We start from the raw sequence: 23297 nt of genomic DNA on the forward strand, positions 1-23297 counted from the left end.
TTGCCCTACCCTCCGCAAAGGCCTGCGGAGACCCAGACCAAAGGCTCTCCCACCACCTGCAATTTACAAACACACACTCGTCTCACTTACGGAGAGCCAACCTCCTGTACTCCCCTAGTATTCGTGTTAATGACAGGTTTTAGTCCCCATCTCCGAAGGCAAAACACAAGTTGCTTTCAGTCACCGAGGGAGCGTTCAGGGGTACGGTGTGGCCACAGAAATTCCTGAGGGTAGTGGCGAGGGGCAAGTCCTTGCTTCCTGTCCCCAGAAGAGTTGAGCCTTGGCTTCCTCAAAAGAGGGCAAGACAATCCAAGTAACCTGGATTCTCTTGCTGTCAGTTTCACCCAATTGCCCGCATCTGGCCTACACTGGTATGCCAGAGGGGAAAAGTAGAGTGACAAGCCGTCAGCAAGGATGGGCTTGGAAGAAGGACTGGAAAGGAAGTCCAAATTGCTATAAACAAAAAAAGAGTCACCTGGAGTTCAGAGGAGTCGTCTGCCAAGAGCAATCAGCCGTCCATGTGGGCATTATTATTCCCGGTTCCAATGAAACCATGGTTCCATCTGGTTTAAGGAAAACAAAATCTATAATGTTTCATGATTTTGTTCCCATAATAACACTAAGTGAGCAAACATCTTTAGCTCTGCTTGGAGAAAAATACAAGCCATTCTCATGGAGTGATGTTTAACTGTGAAACTCACTCTGATTCACCTCTGCCTCCCTTACCCCAGACCTATTGCTCTAACCAGTATTGACTTAGCAAATGCCAAATCATTAAGCTGTTGATATTATGCCCTGGGGCATCTGGGTTACAACAGCCACATGATCTTCGTGTTTGTCTTCATCAGAGGCCTAAGCACACCGGCTAGCTAAACCCCACAGCCAGCAACATAGGGGGCCAGAGAGTAGAACATGCAGTGGATGATATTCCATGCAAGAGAATGATAGAAACAGACCGAACATAGTAGCTTTCAGAAAGTTTCCTTGCCTTACACTTGTTATTGAGGAATGTGCTCTTTTTGGCAGTAATACTGTATTAGTTCACTAGGGCAGCTGTAGCATGTACCACAGGTGAGGTGATTTAAACAACAGAAGTTAAATGTTCACAGTCCTGGAGGTTAATAGTCCAAGATCAAGGTGTTAGCGGGGTTTATTTCTACTGCGGTTTCTCTGTCTCGCAAACGGCCACCTCCTCCCTATGTCTTCATGTGACATTTCCTCTGTGTGTTTAGAAGCTAATCAGTCTCCTCTTCGTAAAGATTCCAGTCATGTTGGACTAGGACCTACCCACATGGCCTCCTTTTATCTTCGTTACCTCTTTGAAGACCCTATCTAAAAGTATGCTCACATTCTCAGATGCGGGGGGCTAGGATGTCAACCTATGAATCCGGTGGTGGGCAGACACAATTCAGCCCATGACAAATACTTGAGACGATAATTGCAGTTATAGCTAACATTTTCTGTAGTGTTTGGAACTATACTAACCACTCAACTTGAATCTAATCCTTTAAAAAACAGTTTTATGTAGTAGGTGTCATCACTGTTCTCATTTTACAGATTAGTGACAAAGGCTTTAAGAGATTGAGTAACTTCCCCAATGTTACATTACTAAGAAGTATAGAATCAGAAGTATGAAGTAAAACATAATGTGAACTCAAGCCTGCCAACTCCAAAGAAATCCAAGTTTCAGAGGATCCTGCAACTATTTCCCTTTCCGGAAAATTAATGGGAATAATTTAGTAGCCCTTCGCACATATATATATTGAAGAGAATAAGGTGAAATATCTGTAGAAGAAAAATAATGTCTTGAGTATTTCAAATTGTGAAGGAAGCATATAATATATGCCATTTCTGGATGATAACTGGTTTCACAATTGAGAAGTATTTTATTTATTTATTTATTTATTTATTTATTTTATTTATGATAGTCACAGAGAGAGAGAGAGAGAGAGAGAGAGAGAGGCAGAGACACAGGCAGAGGGAGAAGCAGGCTCCATACACCGGGAGCCCGACGTGGGATTCGATTCCGGGTCTCCAGGATCAAGCCCTGGGCCAAAGGCAGGCGCCAAACCGCTGTGCCACCCAGGGATCCAGAGAAGTATTTTAAAGACTAAGCTAAAGGGTGAGGCGGGGTGGGAGGGGGGGACGGGAGCAATGAATAATTAAACTTTGTTTGTTGATGTTCTTGGCATTCAAAAACAAATCCATTTTGGAGAAAAGCCCAGATCTCAAAAACACATTTTGTACTATGAAATTTGAACCTTATACAAAGACAAGAACTAGCTAGATCAAATAGGTAAGAAACATCTATGCTTACTTTTCTCTACTTGAAATATTAAATCACATCTATCTCTATACCTATTTCACTATTATCTGGTCTAACTCCTTCATTATTCTTATCAATCTCAAGATTCCTATTCATCATTATTTATTTTAAAGTGCTTATCAATGATCCAACTATGTCATTTTTAACATCATATCTATTTTAACTATTTTTTTCCTTTCTGCCCTGCTATGTAACCCATTCTAGCTTGATATTAGCTACTTAATCTTACCAAGAAATGAGTACCTATGATCTGAAATGATTCTTGAACTAAATACTTCAAACATTCCAGATAAACCTAAATTAGCCTCCTCCAAAATGTTAGCACTAGTCAGCAAATGTGGCTGGTATTTGACTTAACCAGTTAATATTTACCATAGTTCTGTAATTAGTAGCAATGAATGAATATGCCATTATCATTGTCAAAAAAAAAGGTATATATCCAACATCTCCTGTACATTATTTTGCCAAAGTTACTATAAAAAGATGGAAAGATTTAGTTTTATGCTTTTAAAGAGTCAAGAGAGGCAATAGTTTAAGATCAGTAGTCTACTTTGTATATATTCTGGTGAAAGATTCAAACTGGCATACATTGATATTAACCTGCTCACCTTGAATTTATCCACAAAGAGTATCCAAAAACTGAAATAGAGAAAAAAACACTAATTCCTAACTCAAGCCTTCAACCTGATCCAAGCATAAATCCACTTAATGTTGAGTTTCTGAATACAAAATGCACAGTAGCTAATAAAAACATTTGATAGAGGGATTAAGTGACCAACGTCCATAGTGGCTATATTGAGACTTTAACTGCAACAGACATTAATCAACAAACCCTCTGAGGAAAAATAGTTCTTTTGTAATAAAATCAATTTGCTTTTTAAAATCATAAATAATGCAAAGCAGGGCCAATGTCAACAGTAATTTACCTGAAGATAAACAGGTTCACAATTTTACACAGCAAAAACACTATCCTATGTCCAGTATCTATTGGTGGGGCAAGAGGTACGTTGCTGTTGGCTCTATTGTCAGGAGTACCTGGGAGGCATCGTGCATAGATCTCATTTACTCTCCAGCATGGAGGACCCCCCTCCTCAAGCACATCCTAATCTCCAAACCTTTTACCCTTACTTGAACTTCTCCTGCTACACATTATAATTCTCAAACACTCATTAAATTCCCCTCTACTATTTCCCTCTTACCATAGTTGTGAGCTCTGACAGGCAGGTGGCAAATGTTTTAACTTACCTAGTTAAAAGTCTAGTAGAGTAGTCATTCCAGAAATTCTTGTTTAATAAATGAATGAGTTATAAATTAGTCTCGTTCTAAACCATGCACAATCCCTGTAATCTGATGTGGGATGTATATGCCCACATATTATTTATTTCCATGGTAATAACATTTCTAACGACAAAATATGTCTTTAAAACGCATTATTTTTGTTCATAGTATGATCACAGTACACAGCTACTCTGCTAAATATTAAACTGACTTGTCAGAATAAGATTCAAACTGAAGTTAAGTATTTTCAGTAATCTACAGTGACCAACTCTCTGTAGTATCTAAAGAAATGTACTCAAAGAACAAATATTCTTTTTAACTTTCCCAAGAAGAGAATTTGGGGGAACGTTGAATAATTACTCTTGCATCTTACAATGTGACTCAGATTTTAGGAGCACTATGACAAAGTGAAGGCGAGACTGTCATGCGGAAATCCCCCAAAATGGGTACTTGTGACCCAGCCCAGTTTGAAATTTTGTGGTATGGCAGAGACCTGTTGCTAGGCAGCCCTGATGATAGGACCACAACTCTCTGCCTCAACAAAGCTGTGCTCCAGCCCAAGTAAACAACTCTGCTGCCTAATGCAGACAAAGGGCTGTCAACACAATATTTTCACTCTGCTCCAAAAACCTACCATTTCCAATTTTAGTACACAGTGCTCTCTTGCTAAGAGGAATCTGCTGCTTAAAGTCAGAGGAAACATGCTTAAAAACTAAGAAGTCAGGGCAGCCCTGGTGGCTCAGAGGTTTAGCGCCACCCTTAGCCCAGGGTGTGATCCTGGAGTCCCAGGATCAAGTCCCACATCAGGCTCCCTGCATGGGGCCTACTTCTCCCTCTGCCTGTGTCTCTGCCTCTCTCTCTGTGTGTCTCTCATGAGTAAATAAATAAATCTTTAAAAAAAAAAAAAAAAGAAGTCACAGACCATATAACACTTAGTAGGGCCAAATGTTCAGAAAACAAGATCACCTTTTTTTCTGCTGAGCCCAAGTGAGGAGTACTGAATGCAGGTGTCCGTATTTGTGTATGTTCCTCTCACATTATAATTTTGTTTGTCGGTTGCCTTGTTCTGTTGGGCAATTTCTGCTAAGCAAGAACTGTTTGCACTGACTGGACCTAACTGGGATGCTCTGCTCAAATGGCCTGCTTTTAACTTAGAGTCTGCCCTAGGGCTTGAAATCCTAATCTTGGGGCAAAACCTTCTGAAGAGAAGACAGTAAGGGGGGCAAAATCAGACCACTTTTATGCCTGTTCTTTCTGCCAGGATCCTAAGAGATAGTGTCTAGATGAAGCACTCCTTAAGATAATAGTTTGTTATAGTGTTGATGTGAGTAACCCAGAAAGCTCTCAGTTTTTCTTTTTCTAACACACACACAGGCACACACACCCAATATGTATGTACTCTCTACTTCTGATGCTGCATTTTTTAATCAATATTTTTTCATAAAATAAGTATTTTATGTTGCTCAGATTGTGTGACAGTTTAGTGGGTATTTGGGTAGGTCAGTAAAACCTGGCATAGTGTTGTGTGGTGGTGTTAAAATAAGTTCACAAATTCTTTGACATATCCTGCTTCAAAAGATAAATCCTAATTCCTCTTGAGTATGGGCCAGATTTAGGGACTTGCTTCAAAAGATTATGACATGGTAGAAATGATGCTATGTGGAACTCTGACTTTAGGTTATAAAAGCAATAGCTTCTGCCCCGCTCTCTCTTGGATTACTTTCTTTGCTGAAAATCAACCACAGTGTTTTTTGGGGTTTTTTATTCATTTATTCATGAGAGACACAGAGACACAGGCAGAGGGAGAAGCAGGCTCCATGCAAGGAGCCTGACGTGGGACTTGATCTGGGTACTCCAGGATCATGCCCTGAGCCAAAGGCAGGCACCAAACCACTGAGCCACCCAAGGATCCCCTCAACCACCATGTTTTAAGGACACTTAAGTGGCCCTTTAGAGAGATCCAGGAAGAGAGGAGCTGAACCTGGTGCCAATAGTTGGTATCAATTTGTCAGCTCTGTGAGTGAGCTTTCCTGAAAGTGGATCCTTCAGCCTGGCAGGCCTTCAGATGATTTCCATCCTGGCTGACAATCTTGACTGTAACCTCATAAGAGATCTTGAACCAACACCACCCAAGCAAACTACTCCCAAATTTCTGACCTATAGTAATTCTGAGAGATAGCAAATGCTCATTGTTGTTTGATTTTTAAATTTTAATTCCAGTAGAGTTAACACACAGTGTTATATTAGATTCAGGTGTACAATATAGTGATTCAACAATTCTATACATTATTCAGTGCTCATCATAAGTGTCCTCTTTAATCCCCATCACCTATTTCACTAACCCCCCACCCACCTACCCTCTGGTAACCATCAGTTTACCAAGTTAAGAGTTAAGAGTCTGTTTTTTTATTTGTCTCTTTTTTTTCTTTGTTCATTTGTTTTGTCATTTGGATCCCTTTCTTTTTCTTTTTTGCATATCTATCACTGGTTTTTTATTTAGGGTTACCGTTAGATCTATATATAATATTTTAGGCATATAGCAGTGTATATTAAGTTAATGGCCACTTAAGTTTGAGCCCATTCTTACTCTTTTCCCCCTCAGGTTTTAGGTAAATGGTGTCATACTTTACATCCTTTTATTTTGTGAATCCCTTGACTGTTGTAGATATACTTATTTTTATTGCTTTTGTGTTTCCTATTTTTCTTACTCCTACTTGTGGACTTTCTTTTAGGGATAGTTTAGTGGTCATGAATTCCTTTAACTTTTGTTTGTGTGGCAAACTCTTGATCTCTCCTTCTATTCTGAATGATAGTCTTGCTGCATAGAGTATTCTTGGGTATAAATATATATGTTTTCCCTTTCAGCAACTCCCTTCTAGCCAGTAAAGTTTCTGCTGAAAAATTAGCAAATATCTCTGTGGGTGGTTCCCTTGTACGTGACTCTTTTTCTTTTTGCTTGCTGCTTTCTTTATTCCCTGCTCTCTCTTGGATTGCTCTTTCTTTATCCATAGTTTTTGCCATTTTAATCACCATGTGTCTTGGTTGTAGACCTACGAGATGCAATGTTCATTTCTCTGGAGGACTCTCTGTGCCTCCTGGATCTAGATTTCTGATTTCCTTCTCAGATTCAGAAATTTTTCAGCTATTATTTCTTCAAATACATTTTCTGCACCACCACCCCTTCTCTCCTCTTTCTTATGTTTGAATCCTTGAATCTTATGATCCCTATAATGTGACTATTATGCTCAATGGTGTCACTTAATCCAGCCTCATTTTTTATTATTCTTTTTTCCTCTCTTGTTCAGCTTGATTGCTTTTTGTCACCCTATCCTCCAGATCACTGATCCATTCTGACTCCTCTAGTCTACTATTTATTCCCTCTAGTGTATTTTTAATTTCAGTTATGGAGTTATTCATCTCTGATTTGTTCTTTTTTTGTTTTCTATCTCTTTGTTAAGGGTCTCACTCACTGAAGTCCTCCACTCTTTTCTCAAGCCCATTGAGTATCTTTATGATCATTTCTTTAAATTCCTTATCGGAATTTTGTTTATCTCACTTTAATACCTTATCAGGTATTTTGTTTATCTCTCTTTTGTTTAAATTTCTTGCTGTGACTTTGCCCTGGTCTTTCACTTGGGACATACTCCCCTGTCTCCTCATTTTGTCTAACTCTCTATGTCTGTTTCTATTTTTTAGGGAGGTCAGCTATCTCTCTTCTCTTGAAAGTAGTGGCTTTATGAAGAAGAGGTCCCTGGAGTGCCCTGCAGTTCTCTACAGTGCAATGTCTCCTGTTCACCAGAACTGGGCACTTCAGGGTTTCTCCTATGCATGTTGTGTGAGCCCTGTGTTTTTGTCTTTCTTTCTTTCTTTCTTTCTTTTTTTTTTTTTTTTTGCAGTTTTGTTTTGTTTATTTTTATGGTAGTTTCTGGCATTCAACAAAATCTCTATCAAACATTAGCTAAACATAAGCAAATGGAACAGAGACTTCAGTGATCACACATACAACCAGGAATAAGCTCTCCAAAAATAATTTGAAAAGTCATTAAACAAGTAGATAATTATAGATTTCCACAATCAGTTAAAAAATAACAGAAAATCTTGGGGAGAGGGAAATGCTGATTTTTAGTGTCATGATATACTGTTCAAACATCCAGTTTTCAATAACAACAAAAAATCACAAGGCATATTAAAAAATAGGAAAGTTTGGAAAATTCAAAGGATCCAAACAAATGGATAGAAACCATCCCTGAAGAAGCCCAGGTGTCAGACTTACTAGACAAAGACTTTAAAACAACTCTCTTAATATGCAGAAAGAACTAAAAGAAAAAATGGACATAGAAATAAAAAGAACCAGGAAAACAATGCATGAAAAAAATAATACTATTGTAAAATGGAACCAGATATCCTGGGTCTGAAAAATTCACTAAAGAATTTCAAAAGATTTGAGGATGCAGAAAAAAGAATAAGCAAACTTGAAGATAAGACAATTGAAAGTATCCAGTTGAGAAGCAGAAAGAAAAAAGAAAAAGTGAATAGAACCTAAGGGATGTGTGGGATACCATTAAGTGGACCAACATATGCTTTATGGGAGTCCCATAAAGAGAAGAGAGAGAGAAAGGAGTAAAAAGAATATTTATAGATTTTCGAATTTGATTAAAGACATGAATCTACTATACCTAAGAGAAAAAGAGAATCCCAAGAGCAGCAGAAGTGACCTATCATACACAAGGGACCCTTAATAAGATAAATAGTTGGTTTCTCATCAGAAATCATGGAGATATATTTAAAGCGCTGAAGGGGAAAAAAAAAACTGTCAACTGAGAATTCTATATCCAACAAAACTGTTTTCAAAAACTGAAATAGAATATATTTTTTAAAAGGTTTCATTTATTTACTCATGAGAGGCAGAGGCAGAGACACAGGCAGAGGGAGAAGTAGGCTCCATGCAAGGAGCCTGATGTGGGACTTGATCCCAGGTCTCCAGGATCACACCCTGGACTGAAGGCAGTGCTAAACCGCTGAACACCCGGGCTTCCCAGAGTTTTGTTGTTGTTTTTTTTTTTTTTAAGATTTATTTATCCATGAGAGACACACAGAGAGAGGCAGAGACACAGGCAGAGGGAGAAGAAGGCTCCCTGTGGGGAACCTGATACAGGACTCGACCCCAGGACCCCAGGATCATGACCTGAGCCAAAGGCAGACACTCAACTACTGAGCCACCCAAACATCCCTAAAATGAAGTAGAAGTTAAGACAATCTCAGATAAAAAGTAGAATTATCAATATAATAAAGGGCATTTATTAAGACCCCACAGCAAACAATATAGTCACTAATGAGAACTGAAAGCTTTTTCCCTAAGATCAGGAACAAGACCAGGAGGCCTGTTTTTACTACTGTTATTCAACATTGTATTGGAAGTTCTACCTAGAGAAACTAGGCAAACAAAGAAATAAAAGGCATCCAAATTGGAAAGGAGGAGGTACAAACTACCTCTATTTTCAAATGACATGATCCTATATATAGAAAATTCCAAGGAATCTGCAAAGAAGAAAGCTACTAGAGCTAATAGACAAATTGGGCAAAGTTGCAGCAGACAAAATCAACACACAAAAAAGTTAGACCCTTGCCTTACACCATATACAAAAATTAAAATTAACTCAAAATGGATTGAAGACCTACGCTTAGGAGCTAAAACTATAGCACTCTTGGAGAAAACAGGGAAAATCATTATGATTTAATGTCACTGAAGTGAACACTAAAAAGTGGTTGAAATGGCAAATTTTATTATATATATATATCTCCAAGATTTTTTAAAAATAAAATTTAAAAACTATAGCTGAGTTAGAGGAAGTGGCTCTTTTCCTCTCCCTGAGCATAGTCTCCTAAAGCATTGCCTTGTCAGCATTTTATTAAAGGTAATGTTGATATAGTGATTATTAGGCCACAAGGAAACCCCAATAGAAGAAAACAAAACAGATCTGCTTGCTTACCCCCCAACCAAGAGGACAGGTCTCACTCCCTCAGGAGACCGCACCCTTACATGGCTCACCCAAGGCCATGGATCAGGTGACCATTCAATAACACTGTGAGGTCGTCAAATTTTTCCTAAATCTAACATCTCTAGAAAAATGTCTCAGGTGTGCCTAGGTACCTCAGATACCATATGGCTGCTGTCTTCCAGTTCTCTCCCTACAGTAAAGTCTGCCTTGTAGGCTACTGCACCAAGACATTGGCTCAGTTCCTGGTTCCCAATTCCCCAGACTCCAGTAGGCACCCAAGGGTGGGTGGGGGTTGGTGGGGGAGAAGAAGTCTCCTATGTTCCCCTATGTATGGTAGGTTAAAAAGTTACAAATCTGACCACCTAATAAGCTCTCAAAGACTAGCAGAGATTTTAGGAAGTTTCTTTGTTTCTGTTTTGTCATTCCCTCCCCTGCAGCTCAGGCAAGAGTCCATGGGGACTAGGATAGAGGTCCCTGGTGCAAGGGAGGGAGTCAGTCTATATGACAGATGCAGGGCTGTGCTTGAAGATACTTGTCTCCTCCAGTTTTGACCTACTCCCCTTGATCTAACTTGGGAACTTCATTTCTCTAACTTTCACACAAATTCTCTCCCATGAGAAGCTTCAGATGCTTGTGCATACATAGCCATAGTGGATTCCGCCCCCCCCCCCCCCCCACAGTCTCCCTGACTTGCTTGGACAGGCCTACATCCTAAGGGGGCATCTCGTGTATAATTAATTATTAAGACTCATGTTGGGTTCCTGTGTGCCAGGCATAGGTATAAAAGCTGTAGACATGCTAATCTCCTTATTTTTTTTAATTAAAAAAATCTGATGATGTATATGGTATCTGCATGTTTGGGAAAATGTGCAATGTACCAAAAATTACGTGTAAGAAAATTAAAACTTGCCCTCTACCTTATTGCTTTTTATTTCATTTAATCTTCACAACAATGAGGGGGGTGGTATCTAGTTGTTTCTGTTGTTCAAGGCAAGGAAACCTAGGCTCAAAGAGAGGTTATGGATGCTGCCCAAGGTCACATCTAGGAAATGGATCTGCACTAGGAGAGCCAGAGTTCCTTCTCATAAAACACACTGCCTCCTCAAGCTGAGACTGCAGCTGCATAAGTTACTGCAGAGCTTCCTTGAAGCTCAGAGATATCTTTTTCAATATCCTATACTGAAATCTTGCTGAACTGTTGATCCCAAAATGAAGGAAGGAGACCCCAGCTGTTACTAGCCACAGAAACGGCTGCTAACAACTGTGGACCTTGGGCAAGATTGACTTCCTTTTTTTTTTTTATTGCAAAATGATTACCCCCATAGTGTTAGCTAACACCTCCATAATTTCATGTAATTACTATTTCTTTTCTGTGGTAAGAACACTTAAGATCTACTCTCTTAGCAACTTTCACATATATAATACAGTGTTATTAAAGAGGATTTTATAATCTTAACTGTAAGTGTTAGACTAGTCTAAGGACCATTAGAGATAACATGTAATATACCTGAATAAATACCTGGTATTAATACATTCTTAGAAATTTTAGTTGCAGGAATAAAGGGATGTCTCTTACAGGCCAAACATTCCAGGACTGCTACCTTTTGGTGTTTGAATAGCAATTAAACCTGGATCACTAACATTAGGGTCAAGCTGAAGTGGGAAGCATCCCATCCGCATAGTCAGGCACCTGAAAATTACAGGGGAATACACCACCAGGGCCATAGTTAGGGTAGGAGTGTTAGCCCCAAGAGGAGTAGTTATTTTGCTTCTCCTAAATCCTGCAATGGTTCTTAGTTTTGCCATTTTGATGTCTATCTCTCCAAAGCCAGTTTTAAGTCTTTTCCTGGTCTCCTGCACTCACGGGGCTTGGGAGTTCTCTATGAATCACAGGCATAAAGACCTGCTAGGAAGTCCCTGAATTGTCTTTGTGATAAATTTCTTTCTCAACTAATTTGAAATCTTCTCCAGGTGCTGCTTAGTGATTGCATGAACACCCTGCAAAATGTGAGTGCTAGGTTCCTTCTGCTGGTGAGACAGCCCCATTTTGGCTGTATCTGGTCAAGGATGGCATAAATTCTCTACGGTGTGCTTTTCTTCCAACAATCCTCAAAGTTCACCTGGAAGCATTAGAGAGCATGCTGTCCCCTTAAAAGTCATCCCCAAAAGTTGACTCGCCTTCCCAGGTTCAGTGTCACCATGAGAAAAACTCCAGCCCTCACAGCCTCATGTTGAGTATACAGCCTGCCCACTACTTCCGCAACAATGCAGCTAGTCTCTGACTAATCCCCATCTTACGAATGATTCATAGATAGGAACGAGTTCATTACATCTCACCACCTCCGCCACTGGAGTTCTCCTCAGCATTTCTCTACCACAGCCAGAGCCACCAGCACCATTCTGTCCCCTTCTCAGGGCTCAGGAGCTGCAACATTGGAGCCTCCCCAACCCCTCTCAGCAAGAGTCGCTGATGCCAAAAGGCAGTTGGGGAAAGTTTGAGGAAGAAGAGTCTTGGAATCAGGCAGGGCACTGATCAAGTTTGAATTCTTTCACGTGTTGGCTTCATGGCCATAGATACATTTACTTATTTCTCTAGTCCTTGTTTTCCTCATCTATAAAATGGAAAGATAACACTACAAATCTCTTAAGGGGATTGTGAGCATCGAATATGTAGCATAGAAAGCATGTAGCACATAGAAAGTGCTCTCTCAAGAGCTAGCTATTATTATCATTATTATCACCATTAAAAATACTTGAAGACTCAGCTCCACTCAGAGGCATTAATAATACAGCCCACCATGAACGCCCCAGACTTGTGCCCAATGATCTGTTCCCCTGTCTCATACCCCATCCCATTTGTTCACTCTCTCCAGTACATTCCCAGAATATTTCATCCTCCTTGGTGACATGGCTTGGTGACATGGCACTGGTGCTTCTCTCTGTCTAGAATACTCGTCCTATTCTTTTTTTTTTTTTAGGATTTTATTTACTTATTCATGAGAGACACACACACACACACAGAGAGAGGCAGAGACACAGGCAGAGGGAGAAGCAGGCTCCATGCAGAGAGCCTGACGTGGGACTTGATCCCGGGTGTCCAGGATCACACCCTGGGCCGAAGACAGCGCCAAACTGCTGATTCACCCAGACTGCTCACTCTTCCTATTCTTATTCTTGTCTTGTCTTTTGCCTAGATGACTCCTCATCTGTCAGGTCTCAGCCTAGATGCCACTTCCTAGGAAAGCCTTGCTAAGCATTCCCAGTCTCCCCCACCAGACATGGTTAGGTTCCCTCTTAATGCTGTTAAATGCTATACCTCTTTGGGACACTATCCATAATTAGAATTACATCATTATGAATTTAAGTATTATTATGTGTCTATCCCCCCTCCACCATAAACTACAATTTCCATAGGGTAGGAATTATGTCATGGAATTGTGTCAAGGAATCATGGTGTCCTTATCACCTAGGAAATGGCTTGGCAGGTAGTATGAATGAATAAGAGAAAGAAAAAAGCAGGGTGGGGGGGCAGGGGTGTGGAGATTGGGGAAAAAAGGAATATTCTTAGCTACAATATGTACCATTCAAATTGTACCTAGATTCTAGATCCTGGCCACACTGGTTCAGCTCACAAAATTAGTCTTCTTCTGGATCTCAGCCAACCTTGTGGAGCCTAACACCAACCCAAGCTTTTCTAGACCCTTCCTTGGAGGAATAGATGCTGCTTCTAAACTCAGCAGGCAGTGTCTGAGGTCATGCAGGGCATAAGCTTAACTTCTTGAAAAATATTCAGGCCACCTGCCTACCTTTTCATATTCCCTCTCACCTGGGTCCTCGCCGTGGAGCCATGTTCCCTGATTAGCCACTTCTCCATGAAGGCTGCCTCAGCTAAATTCCCATGCCATAAAGACATTAGATATGCCTCCAGACACCACCCAGTGAAAACCTAGGTGTGGCTGAAGGCTTTGCAGGCCTCAGGCTTCTGGTTCTGGACTCCAGGGGAGACAGGGCTCATGGTCACCATTAGGACTTCTAGGGTAGTCGAGCAGCCTAATTCAGTGTGACATCCTAGGGTCATTTCTCACCAACTTCCCATGGAATATCATAGAAACATGACATTTCTATAAATTTTTCAAATAACTCATTTGAAAAATACTAATTTTTCATGAAATGTCTTACTGGCTTAGGGTTTATCTACTATAACCATATTAAAGTAATCCATGTGCCAACCATACCCCTGCTCAACACACACATATTTTAGTCTTCCTACATCTATGCTAATTCCCATGTATACCTTCATTTCTATGGGAAAATGCATGCCCAGGTCCAATCAACCAATCTAAATAACAGTCCTTGGAACCTCAATCCTTGGTGAGTAGAGGCTTGCCTGCCTGAGTACCAGACTATAGGCCTCTTTACAGATAAGAACATGAGAAATTCCAGGAAGGATATAGTTCAGTCTTTGAAGTAATAAGACCAGTTTAGGTATGTGCTTGGGGAAATCGATCACTCACCAGGTAGACCTCCTTTTGCCTTCCACAATGCTGCACATCCACCCCAAGTCTTTGTTCACATTATTTCCCTTGAATGGGATGCCTTCTCCCTTTCCCTCCACCTAGTTAGACTCAGCTCCATCTTCTAGGCCCATCCTTGAAGCTTCCTGAAAATGTCTCCAGGATGTACCCACTTGCCCTTCTGAACTCTTGGGGGGCACTTAGCACGTCGCTATCTCCACTTGTTCTACAATTGTCTCATATACATTTCTCCAAATCACATTGTAAACTCCTCAAGGGCAGTGGCCATGCCTGGGGCACCTCCAGAGCGGGGATGGGGGGGCTTATATTAGTACTCACAAATCCCTGATCCTTTTGTGGAATTGGAACTGAAGCCCTGGCCATCTCTTACCCCTCTTAACCACATATGCTCCAGCCCTTTAACCTACAGAACATGGGGAGAATGTAAGGGGCTAGCCCAGAACACCCCGGGATTATAGATGTCAACAGAAGGTATGGATATTTATATCCACTAGGTTTCTTCTAGTGTGGGGGAACCACATGCTTTTTAGGAAGGAGGACATCTTATTAGAGCAGCAAGCTCAGCTATGGTTGTGTGGGGTGACAGATTGAGAGGACAATCAGAGAAGCTAAGAGAAGGCCAAATTACTCTGCATAAGAGAAGCTGAGGGAGATGCCCAGCTGAAGGAATCATATATATCAGAAGAAACTTCAAAGAGATTGTTGGAAGGACAGCCTGTGTGGCTGCAAGTACAAAAACAGAGAGAGGGCCAGGAAGTTGAAGATGAAGAAGGAGAGATAGAGCAGCCATCATGAGGAGTGAAGCTTTGGGGTAGAGAAAGACATGTTTAAAGATAATTTTGAAGAGCTGTGCCATGTGACATATAGCCTCCTTCTTCCCTCCCTCAGAAACCTGCAGTAAATAACAACATCGCTCCCTGATGTTTCCAGAATCACATGTGTGGAGTGTTCAGCTCATTTTTTCAATAAGGCAACAGGTATCACAGTTTTCACAGTGGATGCAGGGGGAATGCACAGAAGCCCAAGGAAGCCCAGCTTGGGGACAGATGGGTAACATGTTCTCATTCTTCTTTCCTTCCTTCCTCCTTTCCTTCTTTTTTCTCTTTCTTTCTTTCTTTCTTTCTTTCTTTCTTTCTTTGAGTGTCAGAGTCATTGTTTATTGGTATGAAGACTAAATAAGAAAAATACAATTTGAGAAAATGAGAAACAAAAAAAGTACCCTGAATCTCATGAGATTTATACTATTTTTCCTTATTTTTTTCAAACCCTCATTGAACCTTTGAGAAATGTGTTCTTAACCCAAACCCCAAGTACACCCCTGAGACAAAGGAGGATTCCCATCTCTGGCAACTTATGTTATATCCACGGACAGCTGACTGCTGCTTACTTGTGGCTCAATCAACAGGAAAAAAAAAAAAAACACCCAGTAGTTCTGAAGTGTTTTCCTGTCTCTTCTCAGGAAAGACCAGAGGTTGAGAAGGAGCTTCCCACCTCTGTGGAGAGTATTCGGCCCGGGCAGCCGCACCCTGTGGACTACATAGCACGCTCACATTTACCATTTAATTTAAGAAACTGGATCAAGCCAAGAGCAACAGATTGTGATTTGTGGGTGTCAAACATGCCAGAAAGTGGTCAGCGTGTAGGCGACAGATGGGAGAGGGTGGTATTCCTTAGCAGTGGTGGCTGGGCAGGCTGGGGGCCTATACTTGAAACCTGTGGCTTTTCTTGCCCGGGAGACCTGGCCACTGCACTGGGGTGGCCCTCAGGAAAGTCTGAGTGTACAGGCCTCTGAGGCGGAAGGTCAGGCGTGGTTACAATAAAAATAAACTCTTGTGACTATAACCCTGGCTCAGAGCACACATTTGTGGCCTTGGACTGAAGACACGGGCCACGGTATGATTTGCATTCACCAAAAATAGTCATTTCAGCATCTGAGAGTGAGATCAAGAAGGAAGAGCCAAGCTCAATTTCTCACTCTCTAGCTGCTATTTTTCTCCATGAGACCAAACAAATCACCACAGTCCTTGTTCTTCCTTCTTGGTTCAATCACACCTGCTCAGGCTTCGTTACCTTCACTCAACAAAAGTTTATTGAGAACCATTCATGCACCAGACACTGTGCTAGACACTGGGGAGACAACAGTGAACAAAGGAGATGTGGCCCCTGCCCTCAAAGGCCTGAAAGTCTTGTTGGGTGTGTAGGAGTTGTCTGGGGCTGTCCTGACAAAGTACCCCAAAGGAGGGGACTTAAAACAACACAACTTTATTGTCTCCCAGTTTGGGAGGCCAGCAGCCCAAAAGCAAGGTGTGGGCAGGTCCATGCTCCTTCCAAAGGTTCTAGTGAAGAATCTTTCCTTGTCTCTTTCAGCTTCTGGTGGCTGCTGGCAATCCCTGGCAATCCCCGGCATTCCTTGGTGTGTGGCTGCCTCTGCCTTCACATGGCTTCTCCCCATGTGTCTGTGCATGTGTGTCCAAACTTCCTTCTTCCATTAAAGACAACAGTCGTATTGGATGTAAAGCCCACCCTAAACCCAGTATGATTTCTTCTTAAAGAATTACCTCTTTAAAGACACTATTTCCCCAAAAAAGGTTACATGCTGAGGTTCCAGGTGGACATGAACTTGTGGGGGGAGGGCACCCGCTGAACCAGGTGTCCAATGATAAACCAATGAACACAAACAAGAGGCAGGATCAGATGGCAGGTGCTAAACCTAGTTGTTTCCTGTGTGTTTCCATCCCACCTCCTTCTTACAGGCACACCATGTCAGCAGACACCAAAGCAGCAACAAGAGCAAAAGGAGAGAGCACTGCGTGCCACAGGGAGATTCGTGGATACACGCAGCCTGTAGAGTCTGTTCCCTTTCCCAGTGAAGAGTCCAGATAAGGCAGGGCCCAGAGAAAGGGGAGTGAGAAGACAACCTGGCAGCAAGAACAAGGGAGGTGGGTGGGAGACTGACGGGTGGCAGGTCTTCAGCCTGGGAGAGGAAGGGGCACCTTCTGTGGGGAGGACCAGGAAAGGGAGTGGCTGAGCCATTCTTGAGTGTGACACACACACACAACTCTCCACCTCATCAAGAGTCCCAGGCACTTGTAAGTCCCTCTAAATCAAAGGGAGGAGACTTGGACACCTCCGTGGGGATGGTAGACACACCACTGCTGTCTCTGTAATTGCAGAGGGTGATAGGAATGGAACAGGTGCACTGGCACGAATAACAAAGGGGCTGCTGGCACAGAATAACAAAGAGGCTGCTTTCATGTGGGGCCTGAGAGGAGCTCTCTGAAGAAGTGACCTCTAGGATAGAACACAAAGATGGAAAGAAGTTAGCACAGGCAGAGACACAGGGCTGGAGACTTTTCTGGCAGAGGGAATAGCTGGTGTGTGGGTCCCAAGGAGGGAAAGAGCTAGGTACTCTCAGTCTTCTGGATCAAAAGGCCCTCAGCATCAAAAGCAAGCAAGCAAGAGAGAGAGAGAGACACTAAGTGGTTGTAGAGGGAGGCAGGCACTGGAGCCACAAGCGTGGAAAATACCTGAAAGGAATTTGGAGGTAAAATCCACAGGACTGGGTGATGGGATGATGGCGAGTGGGGGAGAGGGTGTCAGGGGTCTAGATAAGAAAAAGAAGCATCAAGAATGACTCAGAAGTGGAAGTAGGAAGAGCAGGTTTGAGCAGGAGGGTATGGAGCATTAATCTGGGGCCATGTGGAGTTTGAGAATGCTTCTACATGGTCATGTGGAAGTCCCAAGAAGAGTCAATGACATCCAAGTCAGCTGTGCGACAGAAAGGAGAGAATCGTAGCTTTCATTTTTAATTTAAAAAAGTAAACATTTTCCCTAATTACAAAAGCAAAACATATTCATTGTAAAATGTTGGGCATGCAGACCAGCAGTAAGAGGGTGAAAGAGGAACCCAAACAGCGTGCTGCAAGCGTGTCTACGTGTCAGTCTATATCCCACCACAGAGCAGTGCCCGCTGCGGGGTCACATGGCAGGACATGGGTAGTCTCCCATGATAAACAATTCTGCAATGAACACCCTTGCAGTCTTGTGTCTCTCCTTCCATTTTTTTTTAAGATTTTATTTATTTATTCATGAGAGACAGAGAAAGAGAGAGGCAGAGACATAGGCAGAGGGAGAAGCAGGCTCCATGCCCCTGATGTGGGACTCGATCCTGAGACTCCGGGATCATGCCCTGAGTCAAAGGCAAATGCTCGACCGCTGAGGCACCCAGGCGTCCCTCCTTCCATTATTTTTATAGGATAAATGACCTTGAAGAATCAAAACAGGTTCATGTTTTCTCTGGTTTTTGATCATTGCCACTGCACTGCCCTCTAAAACAGCTGCGTCTGGTTATGAGGTTATAGGTGTGGTCTGACCACAAGCAGCACAGACGGGGCAGGTTCCCTCCCCATCTCCCACCACTACCCACAGGGATGAGCAAGTCCAATGGGTGGAAGCTTGTAGTCTCAGGGAAATGCTCCAGAGCACATGATTGCATGAGCTTTCAGGCACTGAATGTTCCCGAAAGGAGTGATCCTCCTGAGTGCCAAGAGTGATGTCAGGGTCAGAGGCAGGCCCTGCAAGAGGCTCAGGGCTACCAGCTGAACAGAACCCACACGACTGTGTGTCAGGGGAGGGCCAGTGTTGCTTGTGCTGATGGTTGAAGTCAGGTGTCCAGGGTCAGAGAGAGACCCTGGTCTCATCCGCAGCCCTCATGCCTTCCTTCGGGTTCCAGGCCTCGTGTAGGCACAGCCTGCAGCACCCGGATAGAGAACGCGGGAACTTGCCCTGGTGCTCAGCAGTGCCCAGGGAGGCAGTGCCCACCTGCACATCTCCTCTCTGGCCTCAGGCCGTGGCCACTGGCTAGCACACCTCTGCCCTGCTCCCTCCTCCCCTGCTTTCTCTGCTTGTCCCTAGCCCTGATCTCACTCCCCAGGAAGGACTTGCCTCTAAGTCTGTGTGTTAGGGTCTGCACTGGGGTCAAACTCAGGCTCAGATGGCCACTTCCAGATGTGGGACCTTGGGAGAGTGCCTCAATCCCACTAATCTAAGGATCTTAGCTCCAAAAGGGGAAGGCATAGGAGTGCTTCCTGGGGTGAGCAGGTTAATGCCGCTTGCATCCTGGTCCCCGGAGCCTGGAAATATGTTGGCATATTAGGTTGTGGCAAAGGAAAGATAAAGTTGCAGATGGAGTTAAGGCTGTTAACCAGCTGACCCAAAAACAGGAAGATTACCCTGGATAATCCAGGTGGACCCAATGTAATCAAAGCTCCCCTTAGAAGTGGGAGATGGAGGCAGGAGAGAGGCGGCCTCTGAGGCCCGGAGGTGCTCTGCGGTGAGCTCTGGGGATGGCAGGAGGGGCCTGAGCCAGGAACGGAACGGGCAGCCTCCAGAAGCTGGGCGGGGCACGGAAACGGGCCTCCCCTGCGGCCCCTGGAAGGGGATGCAGCCCTGCCGCCACTCTGATTTTAGCCCAGCAAGACGCGTGTCAGCCTCCTAACCTTTCAAAGCTATAAATTAATACATTTACGTCAGTTAAGGCACTAAGTTTGCAGTGATTTGTTACCACGGCAAATAGAAGAGGAATACACTTACTTCTCAGGCTGCTGTTTTATGAGCTGATGTGTGCAAAGTACTTGGCTCAAGGCTGGTGCAGAGGAAACACTATAACTGCTGTCATTGTTTGCTATAACAAATAGCCCTGGAGCATCTGTCTACGACATGGACATGGAGGAGACACCCGAGTGCCACCCCTGGCAATTCGGGAGGAAAACTGTAGTCCTTTAAGAGCTACACAAGCAATGCTGATATACATCCAGGACCTGGGACCATGCCTTTGAGCCCCGAATGAATGATAGCCTCGTAGCCGCCACCACTGCCCATCATCTGACCGTCGGCACCCCTGTCCTTGCTCTAGACCAGGGTGGCCTCCCCCACCCTCATGCCCCAAAAAGGGAGACAGAGCCAGAAATAGCAGCCACATCCCTCAGTCTGAAAAAGCACTTCTGTCAACTGTGAATGCTTTCTATTCTGCGTTTAAAGACACTTTTGCAGGCAACACCCGTATCCTAGCCCATCTTCTCAAGGTGGGGTCCTGGACCAGCAGCAGCAGCGGCAGCAGCAGCAGCATCACCTGGAAATTGTTGGAAATGCAAATTCTTCTTCCCATCCCAGACCTATGGAATTACAAACTCTTGGGGTGCAGTTTAGCAATCTGTTTTTAGGAGGCCTGGGCAGTCCTGATCCGTGGAAGGTTGGAGGACGGTGGCCGCAATGCTGGCAATTGTCCCAGATGCCAAATGCAAGGTACCACCCTGCCAGGTGGATTGCATGTCCCATGGGAATGTGCCTTTCACATTCCAGTCTGTTCCTATCACCCCCTGGGGTCAGTCATAAAGGATTAAAGGCTTATCAATTAAAGCAACAAATATTGGGTGCCCACTGTATATGTGCCAAGCATTTGAGCTAAGAAGTGGGGTGCAGTGAGGAACAAGCCAGCCTGGGGCCTGACTTTCATGGAGCTAACAGAGAAGACATTCAGTAAATCATTCCCTACACCTCACAAGGTACGATTTGCAGAGCTGGGGGTTTTTTTGTTTTGTTTTTTGTTTTTTGTTGTTGTTGTTGTTTTTCTGTTTTCTTTGTTTTTTTAAACCCAGGCTTCTCAAACTTTAATGTGCAAACAGGTCACCTGGGGATCTTGTTAAGCTGCAGATCCAGCTTTGGTAGTCTGCGGCGGGCCTGGGAGCCTGCGTTTCTTACCAGCTCTCTGGGGTGGCTCTGGGGGCTGCACTTTGAGTAGCAAGGCTTTAAAGGGGCTTTAAGCCTCCTAAGGCAATTTCACATCCCTTGTCCCATTCTGGCCCACAGATGCTCTGATGAGAAAAGATGGCAGGAATTAGATCCTCATTCTCGGGCCAGGAAACCACAGTCCTGAGACTATGCTGAGTCAAGGGCTTGCAGCCTAGCACCCAGGAGCTCCTCAGGCCTCTGCCCAACATCAAGAGGTGCTGGCAGTGGAGACAAAGGACAAAGGCCCACTCCCTGATTAAGGGCAGCCCTCGGGCTTTATCACCAAACTACAGAGCTCACCCTGCACTGGTCCTAATGTGAGGGAGAGAGCTCGCTCTCCCTCCCGTCCAGGACTTTGGTAAGCAAACAGATGTGAATCTGAGACGCCTCCCCAGTGACAATGTGCTCTTGGGCCAGGGAAGACAGCTCTCCAGTCGCCCAGGGTGAAAGAGTAACACTGGAGCTCTGCAGCCCCTCTCACTCCCTGACTTTTAAAAACAAAAGCCTCCCAATCTCCTTCCTATAGCAAAGTGAAAATGGGGCGCAGGCTTTTCTTGGCTTGTTTCCAGTTGGGACAGCTGGAATCTATTGGACACATTCAGTCCCTCTTTTCTGAGATGGGCTGACTGGGTAAAGGCTGCATTTCATTCAGGACCACTCTTTCCCCTTGGGGGCCTCTCCCCCCAGGGCTGAGGAATGCTTGCACCATGGACCACGATTTATCTCTTGTCCTCTGACTATTTCTGGCCTACACTGAACTTTCTCAAGATTTAGGAAGGAGGTAGGATTCCAAGGGATTTAAGGGATTCTTTCTTTTGGAGGCTGCACCCCACATCCTATCAAACCTAATTAGCTTCCACATCTCATGTATTCAACATTTGGCCAGTTTGAACAAGTGACTATTTTGGCTGTTAAAAGTATGATATGACTCTTAGAATTCTGCTTTTCAAACGAGTAGCCTACAAGGAATACATCTAATTTACAACTGGTCATGATTTCTCAACAACTGTTATTGCAAACTAGGAAATTTTTTTGTAGAGTAAGAAAAGCAAGCCTTATTGTTTTTGAACACCATGAATTTTTTATGAATTCCAAATTTAACTATTTAGGAAGTTTAGCATGATGTTTGGTAGGCATTTCATCAAACCTTTGTTAATTTCAATTTTTGCCACTTTCTTTTCCTACTTTGCAGTTCCCTACAATTTTTTATTTTTATTTTATTTTTTATTTTTTTGAGTCTTAAACACTTCTGTAGGCTCCTGATGTTATTTAGTGGCTGAAATAGCCCTGGATGAGGAAGGGGGGCCTAGTGAGAATCTGGGCAAAGGGTGGATGCTGCCTGAGGGAACCACTCACCAGCACTATGAATCTTCACATTTTGCTTAGTTCCTGCATTTCCCTACCTCCTGGGATCCCCTTCCTCCAAGAATCTGGTTGCCATGGTGCTAGGGAAATCTCCAACTGTGTGGAGAATCCTAGAGAGAATCATCAGGTCCGGGGCTTTGTTCAAATTAAACACATTTTAATCACAGAAAGTGTAGAGAGTAGGGGGCAGGGGGGATGCGGTCCAGTCTGGATGAGAAAGGCCTCCAAGAGAGGGCATGGGACAGGGTGGCAGTGCGATGGGGCCTTGGAGCTGGGGCAGCTACCGAAAGCCATATATATGGGGTCAGTCCTGTAGACTTGGGCATCAGATGGCCTTTCAGCCCTGGCTCATGTTCCCCTTTGTTGTGTGACCCTGGGCAAATCACTTCACTTCTCTGTGCCTTAGATTCATCTGTAGAATATCATCTGATGATAATGTCTACCTCCTAGAGCTGTTGCTGGAATTGAGATACTGCCTGTAGACTGCTTAGCATAGCCTTAGGTATATACTAGATGCTCGAATATTATATACTCATATGCATGTATGTTGAATTTTATCAAATTGTAGCTATTTTATTTATGTTATATTATTGTGGGTGGGGTCACTCTCAGTGTCTCTGCCCTCATATGATATGAGACTCTGGTCCTAAGGAAGAAGAAAAGGCTTTTTTTCCTGATTGCTCCAGTGCATGTTTAGTCCCTCAGACACCCACAGCTCTTACCTGCTTACAGGTAAATGCAGCAGCAAACGCTAAGGAAATATTTTTTTTTCTTTTCTTCTTCTTTTTTTTAATATTTATTTATTTGACAGAGAGCAGGGGCAGGGGAAGCAGTAGAGGGAGAGGGAGAAGCAGGTTCCCCACTGAAGCAGGGAGCCGGATGTGCGGCTCGATCCCAGGACCCTGAGATCATGACCTGAACCGAAGGCAGATGTTCAACCATCTGAGCTACCCAGGCGCCCTGAGGAAAGATTTTCTAAGAAAAGTTAAAAGAAGAAAAGGACAA

At 43.4% G+C, this 23297-nt stretch overlaps 1 protein-coding gene across 4 annotated transcripts in view; it reads right to left on the bottom strand.

The window, feature by feature from the left end:
- LOC112916964 (large ribosomal subunit protein mL63-like) overlaps positions 1 to 23297 on the bottom strand; it is a 53852-nt gene that overhangs the window by 11710 nt on the left and 18845 nt on the right. For 2 of the 4 annotated variants that reach the window (XM_072734168.1, XM_072734164.1), the window contains exon 2: positions 476 to 563. In XM_072734168.1, coding sequence (XP_072590269.1) covers positions 476 to 555 — 80 coding nt within the window. In that variant the 5' untranslated portion in view covers positions 556 to 563. Of the gene's footprint in view, positions 1 to 90; positions 451 to 475; positions 757 to 23297 lie in introns of those variants that run through there. The other 2 variants (XM_072734167.1, XM_072734166.1) reach the window with 2 other exon arrangements.

The sequence above is a fragment of the Vulpes vulpes genome, chromosome 13, assembly GCF_048418805.1.
Source record: "Vulpes vulpes isolate BD-2025 chromosome 13, VulVul3, whole genome shotgun sequence".
Taxonomy (NCBI): Eukaryota; Metazoa; Chordata; class Mammalia; order Carnivora; family Canidae; genus Vulpes; species Vulpes vulpes.